General features: G+C 40.9%; 1 protein-coding gene across 2 annotated transcripts in view; it reads left to right on the top strand.

Moving 5' to 3' along the window:
* LOC145390667 (uncharacterized) overlaps positions 1–25,421 on the top strand; it is a 27,110-nt gene extending 1,689 nt beyond the window's left edge. Inside the window, exons 1-8 of one of the 2 annotated variants that reach the window (XM_080265466.1) lie at positions 1,864–1,913; positions 5,272–5,482; positions 7,683–7,736; positions 10,375–10,476; positions 11,565–13,568; positions 14,945–15,114; positions 17,351–17,495; positions 20,182–25,421. In XM_080265466.1, the coding sequence (XP_080121592.1) occupies positions 5,273–5,482; positions 7,683–7,736; positions 10,375–10,476; positions 11,565–13,568; positions 14,945–15,114; positions 17,351–17,495; positions 20,182–21,678 (4,182 nt within the window). In that variant the 5' untranslated portion in view covers positions 1,864–1,913; position 5,272 and the 3' untranslated portion in view covers positions 21,679–25,421. Of the gene's footprint in view, positions 1–1,863; positions 1,914–5,271; positions 5,483–7,682; positions 7,737–10,374; positions 10,477–11,564; positions 13,569–14,944; positions 15,115–17,350; positions 17,496–20,181 lie in introns of those variants that run through there. The other variant, XM_080265459.1, reaches the window with a different exon arrangement.
* Positions 25,422–27,081: the final 1,660 nt, after the last annotated feature.

Genomic DNA, 27,081 nt, shown 5'->3' on the forward strand with positions numbered 1-27,081 from the left:
TGGGGGGGGGGAGGCAGGAGGTTTGTGTGGTGGTGGTGGTGGTGGGAAGAGGTATGGATGATGGTGATGATGATGATGATGATGATGAGGGTGGTGGTGATGGGGGGGGAAAGATGATGATGGTAGTGGTGGTGATGATGATGATGATGGTGGTGGTGGTGATGGTGGTGGTGGTAGTGATAATGATGACGTAGTTGTTGCTGAGGGAAGACTGATAAATGATGATAAGGTGATGAGGACACCAGGAATTATAAATGGGCTTTATTGATTATTATTATTATTATTATTATTGTTATTGTTATAGTAGTAGTAGTAGTAGCAGCAGTAGTAGTAGCAGTAGTAGTGACAGTAGCAGTAGTAGTAGTAGTAGTAGCAGCAGCAGAAGCAGCAGTAGTAGTAGTAGTAGTAGTAGTAGTAGCAGCCCCAGGTTCATGTAAACGTGAACCCAGTGGACTGCAGGCTGAAGTTACCCTCTCCTGCAGTCCACCATGGTCCTTTCGGGGGATAGGGAGGGAGTTGAGGGGTTTGTATAACCAGTCAGCTCCACCGACCAGTTATATCAGTGCCACCACGTGAAGGCCACCCTCTCCACCACTATACCAGCCTGTGTAACCAAATCCCCGATAAAAATATTCATTTTCAGTTCTTATCGTTCTTATCGGCGGGCGGGTTCAGCTGTTATTTTGAACATTTTATTTCGTGGTCAATTACCGATTTTTTTTCACTCATTTGTTCGCTTACTAGAAGCAGCGTTAGGTCTGTGAGAAGTGTGGTGTGAAGAGAGAGAGAGAGAGAGAGAGAGAGGAAGGAAAGTAGAGAAATTGGAAGGAACAGGGCGAAAGAGGAGGAAGGAAGGAGGGAGGGCGTGAAGGAGGGACGGTTTGCTATCATTAGAGGATTTTTTCGAACTGGAGGGGTTAATATTGCCTTCATTCTCTCTCTCTCTCTCTCTCTCTCTCTCTCTCTCTCTCTCTCTCTCACACACACACACTCTAACCTAACAAAGAGCACTAACCCCTTTCAGCTCGGTTGATGGCCATGCGTAGTTATATTGATCGTTGATTTGACTAGTAACCAAGGAGACTCATTCCTGCCTCGTAAGTTAGAATGTCACAGTTCCTCAGGTGAAAATATACTGACCAAAAATAAGTACTCGTAGTGAAGGGTGAGTAACGCTTGCTTCATCATTGCAATCGAGTGGCGTCACCCTAAAAAAGAAAAAAAATTACTATCATATCACTCGAGTTGACGTGTGTAGCCTTATATAGCGTGTTCACTCACCACCCACCTCATTTCCTTTACCCTCTCCAGAAGCAGCGTCAGGCTAGTAAGAATATATATATATATATATATATATATATATATATATATATATATATATATATATATATATATATATATATATATATATATATATATTCCCCTTTCTCGTTGTTTCAGGCTTAATATTTATTCTAGGTGCATCCAGACGCATTAATAGTACTAATTATTATTTTTTTTTTTTATAGTCAAGAAGGATCAGGTACATGGTTCATAATCTGCTATAGGCCACTGAACAATTCTCAGATGAATTATTGTGCCAAAAGTAATATTTGAATTCGAATCCAAAATAAGGTTTGTTAAATTTAGGGAAGTCACTGCTGAACGCCGCGGTTTTCTTTGATACGATGTCTAGTCTTCGCTGGGGGACCAGTTTTCGTAATGCGTTTTCGTAAGAGTATATACAAAATTAGCCACGTTTTAAGAATACACAAAATTAAAAGGCAATTCTGAGATTATTAAGTACAACAAACCCCTTTTGAAAATACATAATGGGTGTATCGTAAACAGAACAGTTGCCAGAAACTTGCGGAGTCAGTCATCGATTACACAAGTGCTCCGTGAAGGGATTGTTGTATTTGTCATGTTTTCAGGTATGTTTACAGCCTTTATCCTTTTATTTTATCTTTCAATTTTCTCCTAAAGTACCATAGAAGTTTCAGAATACGTTAAGAGCAGTGGATGACGTGTATTTTGTCGTAAATATGTGGACTTTCACCATGCAGATTTTTTTTTCCAAGCTACCCCGTATCGTCGACCAAGCCGGGATTATTTTTGCCTTGTTAATGTTAATCTTGGGTGTTAGGTTAAATGTGATGAATTATTGGATAGCCATGGGATATTTTACTTGATAATTAGCGAAAATTTAATTGTTTACCGGAATCCTAATCTGCCTTGCATCATACTCTGGAATTTTACACAAAGGAATTACCGGTACAGGATGCCAGTATAATTTTGGGGTATACATTGTCATATATTTATTTCATACAGAAGAAAGGGAGAATTAAGCAGTGGTAGTGACTGTGGCTGTGGTGGAATCTTATAAGTACTAATATTTTCAAATAATATACTGCACTGATGCTGTATTATGTGTTTCTAGTAGTCTTTGCATTGCTGTTATTATTATTTTATTATTTAATTGTACTAGTAGCCCTTGCATTATTATTATTATTACCGAATATTATTATTTAATTGTACTGTACTCATATTTGCTTTTCCAGTAGCCTTTGCATCATTATTATTTTTTATTATTATTTAATTGTCTATCTATCTATCTATAGCCCGACGCCCTAATCCCGCAAAGGGTGGCTGCAGACAATACGCCTCCAAGTCGCTCTGTCACCCACCATTTGACTGCCTTCCCCCCATCTCACCCCCCCCCCTCCCTCATATACCTCTCAACTCCATCCCTCCACCTCATCCTCAGTCTACCCCTCCCTCCACCTCACCTACATACACCTTCCTAGTCAAGTCAGTCTTTCATTCTCCATTCTCTCACTGTACCATATTGATACTTGTGTTTCCAGTAGTCTGTGCATTATTAGTTATTACAGGTATTTTGACAATCATCATTTTGTAGTGATAATAATTTGGGTATGATTGTAGTTGTCAGCATATATCAGATACACATTTTTCTCTGCATCATTATCTAGCTCTTAAAATATTCAAAACTTCAGTTGGAAATTGATGACGTTTACATCGTTAGATATTTATTTTTTTTCCTCTGAAGTTTTGGTAGGATGTTTGCATTCATGGCTAGTGAATTATGCATGTGTTTGTTCATTTTGTTAGCACATGCGGTGTGTGTTTTATTACCAAGAGCAAACTCACTTGATGTAGTGCTGCTTGCTTCTTCCGTAGCCTGTATCATTCTTTTTCTGTGCCTGCCCTCCTCTCTTCCTATTTCTCCCATCTTTCCTGTCACTTCTTATTGCTTTTCTTTACTTTACAGGTGGCTTTACATTGAGTGACTAGCCTAATGGTTTCCTGTAAGCCAAGAAACCATTTACAACACTGGGTGGTAACCATATAACCAAACCATACGTGCTCCCTACGTGTCAACAAGTGGGTTGGTGGAGGGTTAGTGTCCCTCCTCGTAAAACAACTAACTCAAAGTCAAATGGCCACCCCTTACGGGTTTATGGCGTCTGGCAGTAGATAGATAGATAGATAGATGTGTGTTATTTTTGCAGTCAGTCCAGTTCATATTTTTCAGGCATTCATGATTTGGGTACATAGCTCAGCAAAGGAAAGGTTTTAGAGGATTTGATTCCATATTGTCACAGCGAGTAGTATGTTATAGAGAAACTGAGAAAATCCGAGGCGTAAAGCAGAGATAAATTTTCTTTTACCTTAGGTTAAGTTAGGCTGTCTACTGACCAGCCAGTCAACTTTTACAGTGTCCCTGACATGCCATGCCCACCAGGTGTACAACATCGTACAATATACAGTATTAGCACCCTTTCCCCCCCCCCCCACTCTGGTATATTGTAAATGCCAAATAACATAAATGTGTATATTCATCGTTATAATACATAAGACTTCTATCTATCTATTGCCAGACGCCTCAATCCCGTTTGGGGTGGCCACAAACAAATCGCCTCCAAGTCGCCCTGTCCCCCGCCATTTCACTGCCCTGCTCCCAACTCACAGCCCCCTCTCTCATATACCTCTCCACCTCATCCCTCCATCTCATCCTCGGCCTCCCCCTCCCTCTTCCCCAGATTCTTTCAGTTTCTCTCAGATGTTTGCTGTCATGGCTGGATGCATGGACGTCAGCTAGCCATGATAAGAAGTAATATAAAGGAAAGAATAAAAACTAAAAGAATGGAACTGGTTTTACAGTAACTGAAAAAGACATGAAGTGAATTTGAATTATTGATGGTGTGAATCAGTTCTTTTGAATTTGCCTTGAATTGTGTTGATAAATTCAGTTCAGTTTTGAATTTGATTTGAATTGAAGTTGATAGAATTCGAATTGACTCAACTCTGGTAGCCACACATTTGGGGGCAAAGTGCTGTATGCTTAAACTTTAAATATTAAAGGGGAATGCAAAGCCATAGCTAATGTATTGTAATTTTTGGAGCATCTGTGTCTAGTTAAGGTCAACTTGTATCCCTTTTTACTTAATGCCATCAGCACCATTTAGGAGGGCTAAACATATTCTGTCCAGTAGCTTCAGGTTTTGTTTAAAAATAAGGAGTGTTCATTCCATTTGGCAGTTTTGTGTTTAAGTACTGTATAGCTACAAACATAGTACATCTTTTTATTGATAGGTAGTTCCTAATGATCAAGCTACAATATTTATTTAGAGGTGTTGTGATGGATAATTACAGGGTTTAGTTGTTGCCAGATGAAGTTTGTATTGGACAGTATATGAGTGAATTTACGCTTCTTAGAAATTGTAAAAATGCAGATGTGTGTCCAGCTCTGGTAAATTCCTTTGTAAAAGTTGGTATCGTACTCCTGAGAAGACGTAGACCAGATTACTATTACTATTACTATTATTATTATTATTATTAAATGAGATAGGGGGTGTGAGCTGGGGGGAGGGTGCCATGGAGGCGATTTGTTTGCGGTCACCCCTTATGGGTTTGAGGTGTTTGGCTGATAGATAGATATACTGTAGATTATTCTTATTATTTTATTATTATATCAGTTACTTATTATTATTACTGGTATTGGTTATATTGACTATTGGAAATGTTTATGTGAAGCTACAGAATGTGGTGAATGTTTTTGGCGTATCAGACAGAACCAGGATTCCGGGGGCTTGAATGATGAGTGAGTGGAAGCATGGCCCATTGGATTAGGCAGTTTTGGGCTGTCTGGACGTTGCTGCTCCTCACCCTGTCCTAAGGTGGGAAAGGAGGCCTGGATGATGATGATGATGATTTATTTTGTACTGGTATATTTCCTGTGTGTTCCTAATGATTCAGTTCTGTTTCCAGGATGGGCGACGGAGATCACCACACATCTTCGTCCTCTTCGCGGCGGTCAACCCCCCCGCGCCAGACCCCCCCTCGCTCTGGCACCCCTGGCAGTGGCAGCGGCGGCGGCACACCCAAACCCACACCACACAAAAAATCCCTCCCTGTCTTTAACTCCTACATGAGTCTCTTCCAAGTGCAGGAGAAACTCAAGAAAGGAGAAGTGATTGAGGTGAGGAGAGGCTGCTGATGTTTTATTATTATTATTATTATTATTATTATTATGTAATGTGGGCCTGTGGAAAAGATGGGAGATTACAATTGGATGCAGAAAGTGAGAAGTGTGAATGTTGGGGGTAGGGTTGTGAGAGATGGACTGAAGATGACCTGAGACGAGATCATAGGGTTTGACCTTAGGGATAAGGGATTGACTTGGGAGGCTGCCAGAGATCAAGCAGTGTGCTGTGTGTGTGTACGTGATCAGTTTATCTGATGATTTGCAGGTTTCTGCTTGTCCGCCACAGCACTTTGATATAGTACTCTTTAGGTATTATTTGTGTTATTTTAACCACTGTGGTATTTTAATATGGTGTAAATATTTTTTTTTAGTTCAATCATTTTACCTCTTAAGACTGTGAACAAAATGTGGGATATGGCAGTAATTTTGGAAAATAATCATTGTCCCAGCCTTAGTTCACACCTAGAAAAAAATGGGGAAATAAGTGCTAGGAGACTTAGCATTGTTTAGAATTACTGGATAAAGAAACATTGATTTACCTTTATTCATTTTATTCTGAATCAGCTCCAGTTATCAGATAATGTTCCCCCTCTGATAGATACCGATATTAATTGGCTGTTGCTTGCCGAGTTACAGCACTGAGTCTCAGCTTGGACTTTGACCCTATGTTCAGTCACTCAAAAAAGATCACCAAATCAGATTGTGTGGCTGGTTGTGTCCCTGGAGCTACCGGTACTTGTGTGTGTGTGTGTGGCTAACCAAGATTGTGCCTACATTTCACTCACATCATAGTACCTCCCAGGATAAACAGTAGCCATTCATCTACTACCTTTTACTCATTGCGTGTAAAGTCTGTGGATTTTCTACAAACTAATTCAGATTTATCATTCCCCGGGGTGTATTTTTTATGGATTCTCTCAAACTAATCATATTTCACTTTCCACAGGGTGAATATTATTCTGGTGGTGCTCAAAAAATAATTATTATAGTTTGTCCATCAGGAGTATTGTTGTTATGTGGATGCACAAAAAAATGAGTCTGGTTTCACTTTCCACAGAGTGTATATCGTGGATTCATAAAACACACACACACACACACACACACACACACACACACACACACACACACACACACACACACACACACACACACACACACACACACACACACACACACACACACACACACACACACACACACACACACACACACACACACACACACACACACACACACACACACACACACACACACACACACACACACACACACACACACACACACACACACACACACACACACACACACACACACACACACACACACACACACACACACACACACACACACACACACACACACACACACACACACACACACACACACACACACACACACACACACACACACACACACACACACACACACACACACACACACACACACACACACACACACACACACACACACACACACACACACACACACACACACACACACACACACACACACACACACACACACACACACACACACACACACACACACACACACACACACACACACACACACAGGGTTTCTCATTCCATTTTGTAGATGCTAAAAAAACTGATTCTTATTTCTCTTTCCACAGGTTGTAAATAAATTCACTGGATTCTCTAAAAAGTCATTCTGGTTTCTTATTTTCTATCTGTCAGTCTATAGCCAGAAACTTTAAGCCCGTAAGGAGTGGCCACAGACAAATCACCTCCATGTCACCCTGTCCCCTGCCATTTCACTGCCCTCCCTCCAACTTACAGCCCCCTTTCTCATATATATCTCTACTCCATCCCTCCATCTCATCCTCAGCCTTATTGTACATATACTGTATTGTGACTCTTAAAAAACAAAAAAAAATGAAGATTCCTCATTTTCTTTGCATTCTTTGGATTCTGATTTCTCTGTCTATCTATCTGTTGCCAGACACCTTAATCCCATAAGGGGTGGCCACAAACAAATTGCCTCCATGTCACCCTGTCCCCCACCATTTCACTGCCCTTCTCCCAGCTCACCCCCTTTTCTAATATACTGTACCTGTCCACTCCATCCCTCCATCTCATCCTTGGCCTCCCCCTCGCTCTCCCCCCCTCCACCTCACTCCCATACACTCTCCTCGTCAGTCTCTCGCTAACCCTGGTTCTCTGTCTCTCCACAGGGTGTTCTGCGGATCAACCCAAAGAACTACGAGGATGCGTATATCAGCGCGCCGGTAATTCTCGGTATCATCTGTTATCACTCACGTTTACTCTTGTTGTGTCCATGGAGCTACGTGTGTGTGTGTGTGTGTGTGGAGAGAGAGAGAGATTACAGGATGTGTTTGTCTTGTGTGTGTATATGTTTGGTGATTTGTGTGTGTTTGTGTTTAGTGATTGTGTGCATATGTTTGGTGATTGTGTGTGTGTGTCTATGCTTTGTGTGTGTATGTTTGGTGATTGTGTGTGTGTCTATGCTTTGTGTGTGTATGTTTGGTGATTGTGTGTGTGTGTGTGTGTTCTTGCCGTATGCTTTTCACAGGATACAGGACCATTGAGTTGAGGTATTTATGTGTTTATATTTGTTTTTATTCCTTACCATTTGTGTTTTTATGATTTACTGGTTCTGCTTTTTTTTAATTATTATTATTATTGTTATCTTGGTGTGTTTTTTTATTAATTTATTATTATTTTTTATCTCTAGCCTATTCAGTAGCTTTTGTGTGCATTTATAATTATTTGCTGGACTCTCTCTCTCTCTCTCTCTCAACCATTATAGTTAGCTTAGTCTCTCTCTTATGCCTTCAAAGTCTATCCAAAGCTGAGTATACTTGTCTTTAAGATAGCAAAACTAAATTAAAATGGATCCTCAGACTGAAGAAGCATTGCAGTATAGTAAGTAATTTCTTGCAGCCTTGTAGTAAAGTATGTACAGCACTGGAATTATTATTATTATTATTTAATATTATTCATCCATCCATCATCCAATCCTACGTTGCCCCATGAGGAACGTAGGAGCCCAGGGCTAGGCAAGTTGGTCCTGACATTTAAGATAAGAGTGACCAGCCTCACTCATCCCTGAGTGGCATTACATGAGCAATAAACCCCAACCACCCCTTGGATATAAACTTACACTGGCTTAATCCTTTTGGAGCGCCTTAATTACCCACTAAACCACCAGGTGCCATAATTTGGTTATATGGTTACCACCCTGTGTAGTAAATGGTTTCCTTGTGTACAGGAAACCATTTGGCTTGTCACTCAGTGTAGTCATCCGTAGGCAGAAGGACGAGGAAAGAATGAAAGAAAGACTGTTGTTGTTATTGATATTATTAATTTTTACTTTTGTAGTTTGTGTAATCTTTTCCTGCAGCATTGGAGTGAAGTAGTTACAGCAGTGAACAGATTATTATTATTTTTTTATGCTTATTATTTTCAACATTTGCAGTGTAATGCCACTTAATTGAGAAAGAGGTTGTTTGTAATGTCACCTAATTGGATGAAGAGGGTTTTTTATCAGTACAGTAGATCTGCTTGTGTATGTGAATCAGGATTGTTTTTCCACATGAATTGTAAAGAATGAGATGGTTTGGGTATATGGGGGCTTGGGGGGAGGGTGGGGGCTAGGATTGCAATGGAAAAGTCGAGAGGAAGGATGGGACTGGAGTGTACTGGTATTGTGATGAGGAGGGGTAGACTGAGATGGTTTGGGCATGTGGAGAGGATGAGGGATGATATTTGGGCACAGAGGGTGAGAGGTGTTAACTTTGGGGGTAGGGTTGTGAGAGGCAGACCGAAAAGACCTGGGACAAGGTAATAGAGTATGGCCTCAGGGGTAAGGGACTGAATAGGGAGGCAGCCCAGTACCTTCACAGATACAGGAGGTCTGCTTAATTGTGTGAGTGGATGGTGTTAGTGTGCTCTGTTGGTTGGTATTTATGTAGCAATGTACGATATGAATAGGGAGGCTGCCCAGTGCCTTCACAGATACAGGCAGTCTGCTTAATTGTGTGAGTGGATGGTGTTAGTGTGCTCTGTTGGTTGTTATTATGTAGCAATGTACAATATGAAGTTCTTTTTAATTGGCTGCATGGGAGAGATTCAGTACAATAGTTGTGTTCTCCAGCATTGATATAGTAATGTTAGCTGTATGCTCAGTCAGTCCGAAATGTTTTGGGAAGCGCAAAATCAAACAAATGTGGAACTGAACACAAACGTATGAGAACACATGGATGATAGAGTAATTTCTTTCTGATCATCATTTTCATTCATCCTCTAAAATTGCAAAACCCATAAATTTTTGACTTAGCATACGCCTTGAATTCTGATGTATGGTAGTGTAAATTTCCTGATACATTCACCCAGTGTTATTGATAAGCACAGCACTTTTTCCAGGGTAGAAATGTGTTGATAATTTAATATGTACTTAGCTCTTTTGATTGAGTACTTCTGCATATGTTTAGTGTCTCATTCCAGTCAGCTTTCATCCCTGATCAAATGATAAATCTTTCATTCAAGATTGTTGTTACTTGAAAGAGTAAATATGCCCTCAGTTTTAGTCAACGTTGAGAGTAAGCTTGTCCACATTTCATTCAGTGTCAGTTTAATGTAAAAGTAAACACATCCTCAGTTTCATTCAGATCAGTGTAATATGGGAGGAAATCTTTCTTCAGTTTCAGTCAGCATCAGTGTAATATGAGAGGGTAATGCAGTCCACTTTTCGTTCAAGATCAGTGTAATTATGTGTAAATAATTCTCAGTTTCATTCAAGATCAGTGTGCTATGAGAGTACTGTATACCTGTCTTTATTTTCAGTCATTGTCTGTGTAATATAATCTAACTGTTTGCCTGACGTGATGTTTGTTGTGTGTGCAGGGCGGGGGGACGGACATCTATATTGGCGGGGTACGTGACCGCAACGCTGCGCTTCACGGAGATGTGGTCGCTGCTCTCCTCCTCTCCAGCGACCACTGGAAGGTAAACACACACACACACACACACACACACACACAGAGCTAGTGGAATTTTTTTGTCTCACTTTTTATAGCCAGTGGATTATTTTCTTCATTTTATCACTATAAGGGGCAAGTAACCTTACCTGGGAGGTAATGTAGGGACCTGTTGGTTATAGCAGCTTTTGTCATCACTGTGAGGTGAAAATCTGCATTCATGCCATTATAGTGTGTGTGTGTGTGTGTGTGAGAGAGAGAGAGAGAGAGAGAGAGAGAGAGAGGCTAAAGAACATTGTTATTGCACAATTGTGCTGGTTTCTGCCAAAAATGATGATGCAGTGTCTGTGGTGTCTGATGGCTTTGAGGGAATCAAAGATGAGGCTGCACTCAAGGAGTTAATCCCAGGTGGTGTAGACCAGTCACTCTCCACCCCCTAGCCTCAGAACCCTTGACCTCTAGCCTGTCACAGGTGTCTGTGGTACATGTTTCTTCCTTACTGTGCCCTTTTCATCATTTTCTGTTAACCTAACCATGCCTGTGTGTATAATGGTATGCGTGTATTTAGTGGGTTTAAATTGTTGTAAAAAGGAAAATTTGGACTTTCACTTGTGATGCCTGGTACCAAGTACGATAAATCTCATAGGTTCTGTACTTTGGTTATTGTGCTGTTCCATTATCACTCACCGTGTTTGGTACCAGTTATGTGCAGTAACCAAGGGATCACTGCTGTTTATTTGTTTATCCATCAAAGCAATAAGTGTCAGTTTTCAAAATTTATTCCTGTATAAACTGGTGTTACATATGGAACAATTATGGTACTGGCCCCTGGCACATTGAGAAAAAACCTGCCAGTCTGCCATATTAGATAAGAGAAGCACTGACCAGTGATGAGGAGGACGGCCATCATGCCACATTTTAGAGAGAGAAAAGAAGCTATGCTCTTGCATTTTATGTGAATGTAATGTACAAATACAAACAGCTTGTTATGCATTGTTTATATTTTACTACCTTCACCCAAGCACTTTCCAGGGGGTTGAGTTGATAGGCACTATATATTTTAAAGAAGTATCGTTAGTTTCTGTTTCAAAACTAATGTTCTGCTATTTTTTGCAGGTGCTGTATGATTTATTAGACAACTACCTTGACAGCCATCAAGAGGAGAAGGAAAATGTATATAGACCCTTGGAGTCCAACCTAACCGCTTCATTCGCCATCAGCGCTTCATGTAACCCCACGCCTAGCAACACTAACACACCACACAAGCACAGATTACGGGAAGTGAAGGGCAGGCCGGACACGAGAGGCAGACAGCGGCATTGGAGCGGACAGAAGAGAGCAGATCAGCCTAAGTCATCAGAACCCAAAGTACGTGTCAGAAAGGAGCATGTAGAGGCAGGAAATGATGCCAGGCTTGAGCAGTGTGATAGCGATGTGGTGGTGGAAGATGAGGATGTACAGGAGGAGGGAAAAGGATCAGGGAAGAAAAGGAAGACCAGGCGAGGAGGACGCGGGAGGAGGAGGAAAAATAAGCAGGGAGTTATTTTGGGTGATACTAGTGCTCCCCCCCAGTCAGATCCCCCCTTCAAATCCCCAGCTATAAATGACCCACCTAGAGCACCAGACTCCATACAACTCCTCCAGCCTAAACCATCAGACACAGCAGAAGACGTCCAGCCTAGACCATCAGACACAATAGAAATCCTTCCTCCACCACCACTAGATTTGCCTAGTGCCAGCGATTCAAACTCCGATCACGAAGGAGGTCGGCCAGGGGTTGTTGTGCCTCCTGATGAACTAAGTGAGCATGACTCCACTGACGACGAGAGTGTCTGTAGTGAGATCCTAGACTTCGAACAGCTGAGAGAAGACCAGAGCTTTGCTGAGGCCCAGTGGAAGGCACATCAGAGGCAGCAGAATGAGCAGCAGAGGAGACAGGAGGCAAAGACTGATCAAAAAGAAGGAACACAAGCATCCACATTGATGGAAATTGACTCCCTGCATTCCAACCTTCCTTCCCAAGCAAAAAATGAACCTGTTACCCCTCCAAGAGTGTGTGATGATGCCAGGGGTGATAGTATTGTGAGTGCCAATGATGTACATAGCAGAGTCAAACATGAACCCACTGATACCGCTTCACACTCACAGGTGACTAGTAATTTAGCAGTAAGGGCGGGAACTGAACAGGGTGATGAGAAGACTTTACACTTCCAGAATGAGACAGTCAGCATTGCACAGTCTGATAATCTACCAGGGACTGATTGCAATGTTGCTGAAATCTGTACGAAGATGGAGAATATAAAGTGTGTGGTAGAAAACAAAGATGATTCACCTCAGACTAACTTAGCTTCAACAAGTAGCCAGTGTACTAGAAAGAAAAAGAAAAAGGCTGTCTCAGAACAGATTGTTGAGTCACTGTCCAGATCGTCACAAGCAAAATGTTTCAGTAAGACATATGCCAGTACAAGTAAGACTGAAAATCCAGAAAATAAGAGAAAAACAAATAAAGCCAAGGCTGAAGAAAAGAGTCCAAGTAAGAAAAATGTGAAAGAATACAAGAATACCAAAGAAAGGGACAGTAAAGAAACAGTGCCAATGGAGCTGAAGGAACACGGTAAACTGAAACAATCCAAAACTGAAACACCAGATGCTGGAGTTACTGAGAATATTAACAACGCCAGTTTGGGATCTGTCGACACCCCTAGTTGTTCGTTATCCCCGGTAAACTTTCCAGATCCGGATGCAGCCATGACCAGTACCCCATGTTCAAGATCCCACCAAACCAGTACTTCGTATTCAAGGTCCCTAAACACTTCAAGCTCAAGATCCAGTGTCATGCAGACCCCCAACTCAAGCTTTGTACAAACACCCAACCAAACTTCAAACATCACACAAAGTCGAAATTCAAGTTCCAGCTTTATACAAACCTTCAATTCAAGTTCAGATGCCAGCAGAACCCAGCAGACAAACCAGAAAGTGGCAGAACGCAGCGAACCATCTGTGGCCCAGGTCATGCGGCTCAGTAATTGGGAGAAATTTGTCCAGCGCACGGCCAGAGTTGTGTATATATTTGAGAAGCGACACACAAGAATGGCCGCTGGAACTCTGAAGCTATTCCAGGTATAGTGCATTGTTGTTATTACGGTATTATTATTATTATTATATTATTAAACTCCTTCAGTGTTAACAAGTACTAGTTATTTGAGGTATTTATTATTACAGTACAGTTCTTTTTTTAACTCCACTGGTCAGTTAATGTGTATTTATATTGTTTTTTATTCTTGCAACTTTCAAATTCCATTATTTGACTTACGGTAGAGATTTTGAATGAGGGGAGGTGGTGTCAACCTTTTCCATACACTATAAAAGGTCTTTCCTGAATTGAATAAAGTTATGTGGAGTTTGCATAAATAAACTAAAAAAGACCAAATGTAGGTGAATTAAATGTACAGTGTTAGTTTGTGTGTGTGTGTGTGTGTGTGTGTGGCTTTGCTGAAACCTTAAACATTTCGGCCAACTTTGTATTGAGAAAAGTTAGGGTAAAAGGAGTATATCATATCTCTCAAATATCCACGTAGCGACGCACCATACAGATAGCAAGTCATGTAGCTGCCATATGATGTGTACAGGACAAAAACCTCCCTCTCTCATGTATACACTCCCAGTCAGTCTCTCAGTTCCCCATCCTCCCCACACTCACTCACTGTACGATCTTTCCATGCAGGACCAAACACTCCCTCCCTCACTCATACTCTCCTAGTCAGTCTCTCAGTTCTCCATTCTCTTGACATAACTTTACCATATATTTCTCTGTTGTATGAAAATCTGTCACTCATACTCTCCCTGTCAGTTTCAGTTCTCCCTCCTCTCCACATTCACTTAACTTGCGGTCTTTCCCTACAGGACAAATATGTTAGTCCCTCACTCATTCATCCTCTCCTAGTCAGTCTCTTAGTTCCCTAGCCTCTCTGCATTCACTTAGCTTTCCATGATATTTCTCTGCAGCCTTTCCTTTACTCATACTCTCCTTGTCAGTCTCTCAGTTCTCCCTCCTCTCCACATTCACTTACAATGATGTTTCTCTGCAGGCTCTCCTTCACTTATACTCTCCTAGTCAGTCTCTCAGTTCCCCATCCTCTCTACATTCACATCATGATGTTTCTCTGCAGTCTTTCCTTCAGTCATACTCTCCTTGTCAGTCTCTCCATTCTCCCTCCTCTCCACATTCACCTACCATGATGTTTCACTGACCTTTCCTTCACTCATCCTCTCTTAGTCAGTCTCTTAGTTCCTCAACCTCTCCACATTCACTTGTCATGATGTTTCTCTGCAGTCTTTCCCTCAGTCATACACTCCCAGTCAGTCTCTCCGTTCTCCCTCCACTCCAGATTCGCCTACTATGATGTTTCACTGATCTTTCCTTCACTCATATGCTCCTAGTCAGTCTCTTTTTCCCTCCATTCTACATTCACTTACCGAACCATCTTTCCGTGCAGGACAAAAACCCACACTATGCCCTGTTTGCACCAACCGATCACCGTTTGCCGAGGATGAAGGTGCCCATGATGCGGTGCCCACAGGACTTCTTCCAGCGCCACCTGGACTACACCAGCCGAATCTTTCTTTGTAGGATTGTGCAGTGGAAGGAACCTAGATTTGCCTTTGGGTAGGTGCAGTTTGCAGTTAGTGACGTTATTTATTTTATGGATGAAATTTGACTTCATCAGATACGTTTATGTGAAGCTACAGTACGTGGTGAATGTTTTTGGCATATCAGATAGGGCCAGGATTCCGGGGGCTTGAATGGTGAGTGAATGGAAGCGTGGCCTATTGGATTGGGCAAATTTGGGTTGTCTGGATATTGCTACTCCTCACCCTGCTGTGGGGTGGGGAAGGAGGTCCGGATGATGATGATGATGATGATGTTGATATTTGCGTTTGGGTAGGTGGAGTTTCTATCTATTGCCAGATGCCAGAATCTCCTAAGGGATGGCCATTTGACTTTGAGTTATTTGTTTTACGGGGAGGGACATTAACCCTCCACCAACCCACTTGTTGACACGTAGGGAGCACGTATGGGTTGGTTATATGGTTACCACCCAGCATTGTAAATGGTTTCTTGGCTTACAGGAAACCATTTGGCTTGTCACTCAATGTAAAGCCAGCTGTAAAGGAAAGAAAAGCAATAAGAAGTGAGAAGAAAGATGGGAGAAATAGGAAGAGAGGAGGACAGGCACAGAAAAAGAATGATAAACGCTAAGGAAGAAGTAGGCAGCACTACATCAAGTGAGTGGATGTTGGTCACCACCACCTACCACTAAGATGGAGTTTTTTTATTCATTTTTTTTTCCCTTATTTCTTTATATATTTATTGACTATATTTGCTTTTGGGTAGGTGGTCATTGCCTTATTTTTGTTTATTTGGCTTTGTTTTTTTTTGTTTTTTTACATTTATATATTTATTGACTAGATTTGCTTTCTGGCAGGTAAAGTTTGCAGTTGCCATTATTATTATTATTATTATTATTATATATATATATATATATATATATATTTTTTTGGGGGGGGGTTATTCAGCTTCAATTTGAGTTATCTATTTATTCATTGATTACATTTGCCTTTGAGTTGGCAGATTTTGCAGTACAGTAAGCCTTGTTATTAATTTTGCTTCTGTGTATTTATTTTTATTTTTTCGGTTATTGGGTAAGTACATTTTGCAGTACAGGAAGTCTTGGTGTTTATTTTGTTTTTATTTTTGTCATTCATCTTTGTTTATTGTCTGGATTTGCCTTCAGGTTGGTGGATTTTGCACTACAGTAAGTCTTAGTTTTTATTTTTATTATTTTTTTTAGTGGTAGGTGGGGGCACTCACCATCCACTCACCCAATGTGGTGCTGCGTTGGGTTACTGCACTTTCCTCTCTTCCTTCCTCCTCTGTATTTCTTTTCTTCTTTCTTTCCACTTCCTTCTGCCTGTGGGTAACTTTTCACTCCCTCTTCTGTCTTCCTTTCCTTTGTTCTTTCCTCTTCCTTCTTTCTATGGGTGACTCTACAGTGAGTGACAAGCCAAATATGGTTTCCTGTATGTCAGGAAACCATTTACTACGCTGGGTGGTAACCATATAACCAAATCATGGTGCCTGGTGGTTTAATGGGTAATTAAGGCACTCCAATCGGATTGAGCCTGTGCGGGTTTATATCCAAGGGGTGGTTGGGGTTTATTGCTCATGTAATGCCACTCAGAGATGAGTGAGGCTGGTCACTCTCATCTTAAATGTCAGGACCAACTTACCTAGCCCTGGGCTCCTACACTACTTATGGGGCAATATAGGATTGGATGATGGATGGATGGAATATTTATTTATTTTTTTGCCATTATGGTCACAGTAAGTTGTATAAAAACTGCCTTATTAAGTTCCATTGCAGCCTACAGTGCTGAGTAGCCATTTTCAGCAGCTAACAGCACCACTTGCATTTAAAAATGAAAAGCTGGGATATTTTGGAACAAGCACTTACTCTGCCTAACTCTCTACTATACTCCGTTTTTTTTACTGAGGCGAAGATGCACATGACAGGTTGATGATGATTGGCTGAATGCAATATGTCCATAAAATATTTACTAACTCAAATTTCCCCCTCAGATATTTGTTGTCAGTTAATAATGCTAGATTATGAAGTAATGTTGCATTCAGCCAATAATCACCAATCTGGCAAGTGCATCTTCGCCTCGATAAAAAAAACGGAGTATAATTACTGTTATTTTGTCTCTCTCTCTGGATTCTACCTTACTCCATCCACAATTCCAGTTGGGGGGGGGGTGATAATGGTGGTGGTGATGATGATGATGTTTGTGGTTATAGTGATGGTGATAACGTTTCCTAACCCTTCCCTCCACCATTGCAGTGAGTTGGTGCGTGATGTGGGTGGTGCAGGGGAGGTGGAGGCAGAGACCGAGGCAGTGTTGCTGGAGCAGGGTGTCGAATACTCAGTGTTTCCCGATGATGCCCTGGCCTGCCTTCCATCTCTGCCCTGGTCCATCCCACCCCATGTGAGTCCTTATTAGTTTTATTTATTACTATTACCCTACGTGTCAAGTGGGGTTGGTGGAGGATTAGTGCCCCTCCCTGTAAAACAATTAACTCTAAGCCATTGGCCACCCCGTTTGGGATACATGGCATCTGGCAGTGAATGAATGAAATTATCCTAGTGGTAAGTGGGGGCACTCACTCGATGTACAATAGTGCTGTTCTCTGACGCCCGCCCTTACCTCTCCTTTATTCCTACCTCTTCTGTATTTCCTTCCTTCTGTCTATGGTGACTATACACGGATTGACAAGCCAAATGGTTTCCTGTACACCAGGAAACCATCTACTATACTGGGTGGTAACCATGTAACTAAATTAAGGCGCCTGGTGGTTTAGTGGGTAATTAAGGTGCTCCAATCGGATTGAGCCGGTGCAGGTTTATATCCAAGGGGTGGTTGGGGTTTATTGCTCACGTAATGCCACTCAGGGATGAGTGAGGCTGGTCACTCATCATAATGTCAGGACCACTTGCCTAGCCTGGGTTCCTACGCTCCTCATGGGGCAAGACAGGATTAGATGTTGGATGGATTGATGGATTACTGTTGTTCTCATCAGTTTAACTTTGCCTAAAATTTTCATTATTATTGTCATCATCATCATCTTTGACTCTGTTGGATACATTTATCTGAAGCTACAGAATGTGGTGAATGTTTTTGATGTATCAGATAGAGCCAGGATTACGGGGGCTTGAATGATGAGTGAATGGAAACATGGCCCATTGGATTGGGCAAACTTGGGCTGTCTGGACATTGCTACTCTTCACCATTCCCTAGGGTGGGAAAGGAGGTCCGCATGATGATGATCATCATTATTATTATTATTATCCATTTCCATCCATCATTGAATCCTACTTTGCCCCATGAGAAGCGTAGGAGCCCGGGGCTAGGCAAGTTGGACCAGACATTTAAGATGAGAGTGACCAGCCTCACTCATTTATTATTACCTAATATACTGTTACAGTGTCTGTGTGTGTGTATTTTGGGCAGCCAAAACTACACATCCAAATCGCACCAAAATAGGCACAGAAATCGCACAAAATTCGCTGACGTGAAAAAACTTGGTCCCATCACAATTGAAAAACTTTTACTATATTTAATGTTGATCACATTTTGACCCAAAAAATGCCGCTCCTGCTGCCTGGCATAGGATCTCCTTAGAATTTTTTGCCCACAGGTACAACTAAAGTATTTTGGATTTGCGTTCGGAAAACTTGGGTTCCATTCCTGAAGCTGCAAATAACACGATCAGTTGGTTAGCTGCAAAAAATCCAAGTGACAACGTTACACTAGAACAGCACATAAAGGCAAGAGCCCTCTGCAGGACCAAGTGTGGGCCCCTCACACTTGTTATTATTATTATTATCAGTAGTAGTATTAGTATTAGTATTATTACTATTATTACTTTTTTTTTTAACATGGCCAAGAATTGTCGTCATTATTATTACTATTACTCCTTTCATTTTAACTTAAGCCTAAAATTGTCTTGTCTTCATTATTATTCTTGTCTGATCACATTTAGTTGGCCTAAAATTATTATTATTATTATTATCCATCCATCATCCAATCCTTCATCACCCCATGAGGAGCATAGGAGCCCAGGTCTAGGCAGGTTGGTCCAGACTTTTAAGATGAGAGTGACCAGCCTCACTCATCCCTGAGTGGCATTACGTGAGCAATAAACCTCAACCACCCCTAGCATGTAAACCTGCACTGGCTCAATCCGATTGGAGCGCCTTAATTACCCACTAAACCACCAGGCACCATGGTTTGTTTATATGGTTACCACCCAGCATAGTAAATGGTTTGCTGGTATACAGAAAACCATTTGATTTGTCACTCAAGTGCAGAGACACCCATAGGATGAAAGAAGAGGAAAGAATGAAGGAAAAGAAAGACAGAAGAGGATGGAAGAAAAGAAGGAAGGAAGAGAGGAAAGAGTAGTTAACGGAGAGCAGCACTACATTGAATGAGTGGATGGTGAGCACCCACACCTATCACTAGTTGTTACTACATATACTCTATTACTATGTACAGTACAGTGTCCATATTAAGCAGCGTATTGATTCCCATGAGCCTGCTGTGCTGTTGATGTCATATTTTGGTAGCCAATTGTTTGTTGTGGCTCCTCCATGCCCAGCAAATCTTGCTGGCCAGCAAGATTTGCTGGGCATGGAGAAGCCACAAACAGCAAACAATTGGCTACCAAAATATGACATCAACAGCACAGCAGGCTCGTGGGAATCAGTTCGCTGTTTTAATATGCATTTGTCATGCAAAGGTTTGACACAGGCCATAATGCCAGCTTGAAAGAATCTAAAAGGAAGAAATATGAACACGGTAGTATGAGACATACGGGGTTTTGAGTCCGCTTGTATGGCAGAAGTATGTAACATCAACCAAAATAATGGACTCTTTTGTCTGCAAGAACATTGAATACCTTCAAATGAGCAGACAACAAGGTGATATGGATAGTGTAGGTCTGTATGATGTGGTTAGGTCGCGCAAGCTTGGGAATATTTAAGGAGGCATTGTCCAGTAGAGTTTTTTCCTGAAGAATGCTGGTGGGCAAAAGCTTGAAATACACTGAATCCTATACTCAGTTTTTGGTGTTTCTGCCCGTTTTAATATTAATTTTTGTTATTGTTTATAGGAAGTCACAGCACGCACGGATCTGCGAGGTGAGTGCATCTTCACAATTGATCCAAGCAGCGCACGTGACCTTGATGATGCAGTGTCCTGTGTGCGACTTCCTTCAGGCAACCGCAGGGTTGGTGTACACATAGCTGACGTCAGCTACTTCATTGACGAGGGCACTATTTTGGACAAAGTAGCAGCAGCACGAGCCACAAGTGTATACCTCACGGACAGAGTAATTCCAATGTTGCCAAGAGTTTTGTGTGAGCATCTATGTTCCCTCAATCCCGGAGAAGATCGCCTGGCATTCTCAGTAGTGTGGGAGCTAAAACCAAATGGAGAGGTGGTCGGGGAGTGGATGGGGCGATCCATCATTCGTTCCTGCACCAAACTGGCCTATGAGCATGCCCAGAGTATGATTGAACAGCCAGACAGAGACCACTGGGATCCTGGGGAACTGCCTGAGATCTCTCCACCCCACACTCAAGCCAAGGTCAGTAGAGTAGTCAGGGACCTTCATGCCATTGCTGTCAACCTCCGCAAGAAGAGATTTAAAGATGGGGCACTGCGTCTAGACCAGGTTAAAGTTGCATTCAATCTGGACCATGAGACACAGTTGCCTAGTGGGGTGTATGTTTATGAGTACAAGGACAGTAACAAACTCATAGAGGAATTTATGCTTCTGGCTAACATGACAGTAGCTCACAAAATATACAAGTCTTTCCCCGAATTAGCTGTACTCAGACGCCATCCCCCACCCCTGGAGAACCCATTTGAAGCTGCTGCAACCACTCTAGCAGCTGTGGGTGTTGAATTAAACATATCCAGTGCTGGAGAGTTACACAAAAGTATCACAAAGTATATGCAGAATGATAAGTATTCCGAGGGACGGCTAGCAGTTATCACTAACATATGCAGTCGGCCCATGCAGTTTGCCAGGTACTTCTGCACTGGGGTGCTGGTTGACGAGACTCAGTTTGCACATTATGCACTTAATGTCCCACTGTACACTCATTTTACCTCACCAATCCGTCGTTATGCTGATGTAATGGTGCATCGGTTATTAGCTGCAGCGGTTAATTCCGATAGATTCTTGCCGCCATCCCTAGATAAGCACGCAGTAGAACGGCAGTGTGAGCATTGCAACGTCAGGAAACAGGCAGCTAAACTTGTTCAAGAAGTAAGCACAGAACTCTACCTCGGCCTGTTTGTGAGACTTGCCAGGAGTATGGAGGAGGATGCAATGGTCATGATGGTCCTAGATAGAGCATTTGATGTCTTGGTACTCAGACTTGGTGTTGTTAAGAGAATCTACTTAGAAAAACTACCCCTTGTGAATTTCATACAGAATAAGGTTAACAAAAAGGTAACCCTGACTCTAAAGTGGAAGGCTGAAGAGGGAAAGGGTGAGAAAGTCCAGGAGGTTGGCCTTTTCTCCCTGGTCCGTGTCCTGCTGCAGCCTTGTGGGAATAGCAGCTTGAAATTTAATGCAACTCTTTTACGGCCATCTTGATTGTACAGTATTATTTGGAGCTACATAACCCCTTTAGTCCAATGACATTTTGTTGTTTATTCTTGATGTTACCAGGTTCTTGTATTCATTTGGGTAGAGCTCCACAGTACTGAAGAGAGAGTTTATTCAACCTCTCCATTTCCAAGTTTACCCCAATCCAAGTATAATAATCTGGAGACAGCAAGCATAATATATTAAAATGTGTTCTCCAGCTGAAGGAGTTAATTCAACAAACCTGTGATGGTTATGAGATGACAATAACGCTTTTTTGGAACTTATTTTTAGCATGACGCCCTTCAGAAAGTAATAAATGGAAGATATTTTTACATATCATTAATGTTGGGAAGTTCTTTCAGATTGCTATTTTGTTATACTTGACCTGGATCTTAGTTACCCACCACTATAAAGGTGTACTCACCTTTGCAATATAGGTTCTGAATGAGGGAGTCTTGTTTTGGTTGTGAGTTGCTAAATATTTTTAACTAATGGATTGGGTTTTTATGCATGACTAGCGGTATAGCAGATGTACCTATCTTAACCTTTTCACAATGGTGATTTATTGATTTACTGTTTCTTACTACCTCCAGAGTCATCATCATAAACGTGGAAAAGAAATGTCGTATTGATTGGGTAACATGGGGTATATTGAATCCCTTTAGTTCAGTGAAGTCACCAAAAAAATATACGTAATTGACTGGAGTTAACAAGCTAAAGGTAAAATAATGTCATTGTTGTCAAGGGGTTAAGAATATTTTAGTTCTGTTACGCAGAGCACTGAAACATTTCATTATCAGCCAAAGCATACGACTGACATTCACCCAGAATATTTCATTGTCAGATTTACAGACCAGATCCCTATTTCAGTTGTAGGTACAAACTGTGATGTAAAGAGCTCAGTCACTACTTTTATAACTTGTTCATGTCCAGTAATGAATCACAACTGACAACACTTTTAAGAGACTTCAGTGGGTAGCAATATTTACACACTCTTCTTAGAACCCAAGTTTTTTGTGAGATTCTCGTTTATGCCAGTAATCGGCAATCACTTGTATTTCTAACTAAATGGAAATAAGCATTATCTTTAAACAAGGAAGATATGATACAGGCAGTTCTCATTATAAAGTTGCTTTTTTTGATGTTCCCATTTTGCCATAAAGTACACAATGAATCGTGTACAGTAATTATTAAAGTTTGTATGGAAAGTATCTTTGATGCTACACTGCCAGGAACAAATGCTATACAGGCAGTTCTCATGATGTCTTCTTTTTTACCTAACACTTATTTTATCCTTAATGTATGAACAAGCTTAAAGTTTCATTGCTACCTATAAAGCTGATTTGCTCATCCCTCCAGTGTACAGTACCACATGTAGGGATAAAATTTATTGTTTTAACATCCCTGATTTATAATGAGGACTTACTTTAATTTGTTGCAGATTCAAAGTTTATCATCTCTTGTTCTGCATTTGTTTTCAGATTTTGGCTTGTCTGGTTTTTATTTATTTTTAAGATAGGTTTTAAAATGGTTTTATCATTGACAATTGCCTGGCTGCTAAGCTAAGTTAGAATGACCTGTACCTGATCACCTTTGAATATTTACAAACATCTGAGTAGAAGTTCTAGTGGGGTGAGATATCAAACATGCAGTCAGCTCCCTCATGAAACTCAGATTTATTTGCAAGACCAGTATTGCACTCTTCTTTCACTGTAAAAATTGATACTTTTTTTCACAACTAAGCATGTTTTTGCAGCAGATCGACAGGCAAGGGGAGACTCTACTCTCTCCTTGTCCTTCCACAAAACGACTGAGTTACAATAGGGAGTTGGTTGTAAGTTAGTGAATTCTGGCCTTGAACATTTGCAAGCCTGAGAATATAACATTGTAAAGAAGTTGGGAAAGTTTCTTATCACCCTGTACTTAATGTCCTGATTTTAGCACAATGGATGGTGAAACCTAAGGATAACTTGAACTCCATGACTCTGGGTGACATCCATTTATTTTTTTAGTTTATTCTTGCTACTTCCAGATGATTTTATTCAGCACAGGAAAGGGTTCTTGTATGAAAGGGTTTATTAAGGCTATTATCTAACCCTTCCATTTCAAAAAGTCTATCCATAAGCTGAATAAAGTAGAAGATGGCAAGGATAAAGTGAAAAGATACCCCTGGGCTCAATGGGTTAAACGTTAGGCCTGATACCTCTACACACTTACGTATATCTACGTCATATTTACCACTGTAACAGCCTGACGTACTGTATTTAGAATTATGGCCCCTTGTCTCGTCAGCTCCGGAGACTTTCCAACACCTCTTCCGAAGCAGTTTATTTATGTTGCATCTTTAGAACCAACTCAGTATGTCACTTAAACCCCCCCATGCAATCACTACAATGCAGTCCCCCTTACGACAACACACATCATGCACTTCACTTGTGACACAGACAGTCCTTCAATAAAATCCCCAAATACTGTCTCTGGGAATGCCTAGTTAAAGTGGCCAGTGTCCTGTAGTACACTAGGTTCACATTTAAATGAACCTAGGGAGGAAAGAACACCAATTGTACCTTTATTTCCTTGTATGCTACTTGGTACTGGCTCTGTATGCAGAACAGGCAACAATATACAGTACAACTGTATTGATTGCTTATATATGATGATGTATTTCAGTTTTTCAGCTTTGCATCCTGGAGGGGTTAATTATAGCCTTAATCAAACCTTTCAGTTCTTGAGTTGGGTAAAATCATTTGGTGGGACTGAGACTGAAAATGATAATCGTCATGTGAGGAGGTTAGTGTGATGACACAATCAAAAGCTTGTCTATACTTCCCAGATGGCTAAGGTGATTGAAGGCATTATGTGAAATATTTTTATGGGATAGTTATAAGAAGCATGCAACATGAATGAGATGGAAGGATACTCTGATGTTTGGAGAAAAATGGGAAATATTTACGGTCAGAGGGAGATATTATTGGACAACTTTTTCTTACGATAATACGAGACAGAATTAACATGCCAGGAATAGGTGCTATGGGGTCTCCTTAATTGACGAGAGTAGGGTTCCCTATCCTCATTATAAGCTAGGTTGCTCGGAAGAAGTAAATCTGTCTACCTCAGCTGAGTTTGAGGAAAAAGGTATATATATATATATATATTTTGCATTTACCTTCTTGTTGTTAACCCCTTGAATCCAGTGATGTATTTTGTGGTCAATCCTTGTGACCTTCAGACAATTTTATTAATTTTAAGGAGAGAAGTCAAAGTTGTGAAGGAGTTAATGAAGACTTTTTAGAAATCGGAGTTGTAAAGGAGTTAATGAAGACTTTTAAAAAAAACCCTGACACTGCAGCTCTCCCCAACACTACAAATTCTCTCTCCAAACTTTAACAGAATCTCCCATTGTTACTTTCAGACTTTTTAGGGAAAAATATAGTGATAATCAGGTCAATGGAGACTCTTCCTACCCAGACAGTACTAACTGTCCCTCCAAAGCTTACAAACAACAAAAAATAAATAAAATAAATGTGGCAAATAAAAAATCTAGAGGTAGCAAGAATAAACTCAAAAATACATGACAAGATTCAAGAGGTTTAAGCCACTTGTTAAAGCGTACTAGTGAACGGCCTACAGTAAGCAGTTTTGTATCGTCTTGCAACATGTCTTAGATTATGCGACTCCTGTGTTGGTCATCTGAATAAAATGTGATAATCTCCACCCCTGTTTTGTATTAAAGTGGTCAGATATCACAAGTGTTTTATTGACAGTATTTATAGTAGTATACAAATGTGGTCAGTACTCACCAAACATCTGTACTGTGTTTGTTCCAACCTAACCAACATACCTATCCCATTTCAGCTAAGTTGATGGCTAAATGTAGTCATATGAAAGGGTAAATTTGACTAGTAACCAAGGAGACTATAACTCAGGCTCATCAAAGTTTGAATTCAAGCTCTGGGAGTGGTCTAGTTCCATCAGGTACACACACACCCACACCCACTCCCCCCCCCCCTCTCTCTCTAAGTAACTGCAATCATTGAAGTGTATCATGATTATTCAGCAACCTAATGACAACTTCAATCCATCCATCCATCATCTAATCCTATGTTGCCCCATTGAGGAGCGTAGGAGCCCAGGGCTAGGCAAGTTGGTCTTGACATTTAAGATGACAGTGAGCAGCCTCACTCATCCCTGAGTGGCATTACATAAGCAATAAACCCCAACCACCCCTCGGATAAAAACCTGCTCCAGCTCAATCAGATTGGAGCACCATAATTACCAAGTAAACCACCAGGTCCCATAATATGGTTATGTGGTTATCACCCAGTGTAGTAAATGGCTTCCTGGTGTACAGGAAACCATTTGGCTTGTCACTCAGTGTAGAGTCACCCATAGGCAAAATGAAGAGGAAAGAAAAAAGGAAAGAAAGGCGGAAGAGGGAGTGTAAAGTCACCCGTAGACAGGAGGAGGAGGAGGAAAGAATGAAGTAAAGAAAGATAAGACGAAAGAAGTAAATAAGGAGGAGAGGAAAGGGCAGACACCTAAGAGCAGCACTACATCGAGTTAGTGGATGGTGAGCGCCCTCACCTACCACATAAATGTGGACTAACTGTAAGCTTTAATCTTATATCACGAGTAGGAGGGCAAGTTCTCAAGACAATCTTTGACGACGGTTTCTGAGGCATTGTGCACGATGGATTAAAACATCTGGCCTTTATATCCTTACTGATGGCACTCAGTATCACAGCCTGCACTGTACTAAAGAAAAATAATAAAATATAAAAATGAAAAAATAAAAGGGGGGCTTGTTCTGCACTTTATGATATAAAATGGCATAAAAAAAAAAATTGGTGGGAGGGGCTTACATGATACTTTATTTAATAATAATTCTCTGACAGCTAAGGGGGTTGCACTGTACTTTAAGAAAAAACAGGGGGGGGAACTATGATTTCATTAAAAAAAAAATAATCATTTAATTTTAATAATAAAGCATTCTCTATAAGCTAGAAAGGGTGGTTTGCAGTGTGCTTAAGAAAAACAAATAGATAAATAACTAATAAAAGATAAATATGTAAATTTCATAATAAAGGGGAGGGGCATGCAAAATATTTTACAATTTGTTTTACTAATACGGCCAGAGATGCAAACCAATTTTCATATAAAAAGGTTATGAACAATGAATCGGAAGTGCCTACGCAAAATACAGCTAAGTCCTCATTATAAGTTACTGTCGGACATTCCTTTTGCATGAAAGTGACAATACAAGGTCTGTGCAATAAGGACCCAAGCATTTCAAGTAGTACACCAACCAGCCAGCGTAGTGGGGTCATGACGGAAGTGTTGTGATGCAGCGTCTTTAAGCTTTAGTCTAACACAGCCACATTTTAGTCAATGAGGTACTGTACGTGTGCT

Source organism: Coenobita brevimanus, chromosome 2, assembly GCF_032717465.1.
Source record: "Coenobita brevimanus isolate Jiangsu-jjx chromosome 2, ASM3271746v2, whole genome shotgun sequence".
NCBI lineage: Eukaryota > Metazoa > Arthropoda > Malacostraca > Decapoda > Coenobitidae > Coenobita > Coenobita brevimanus.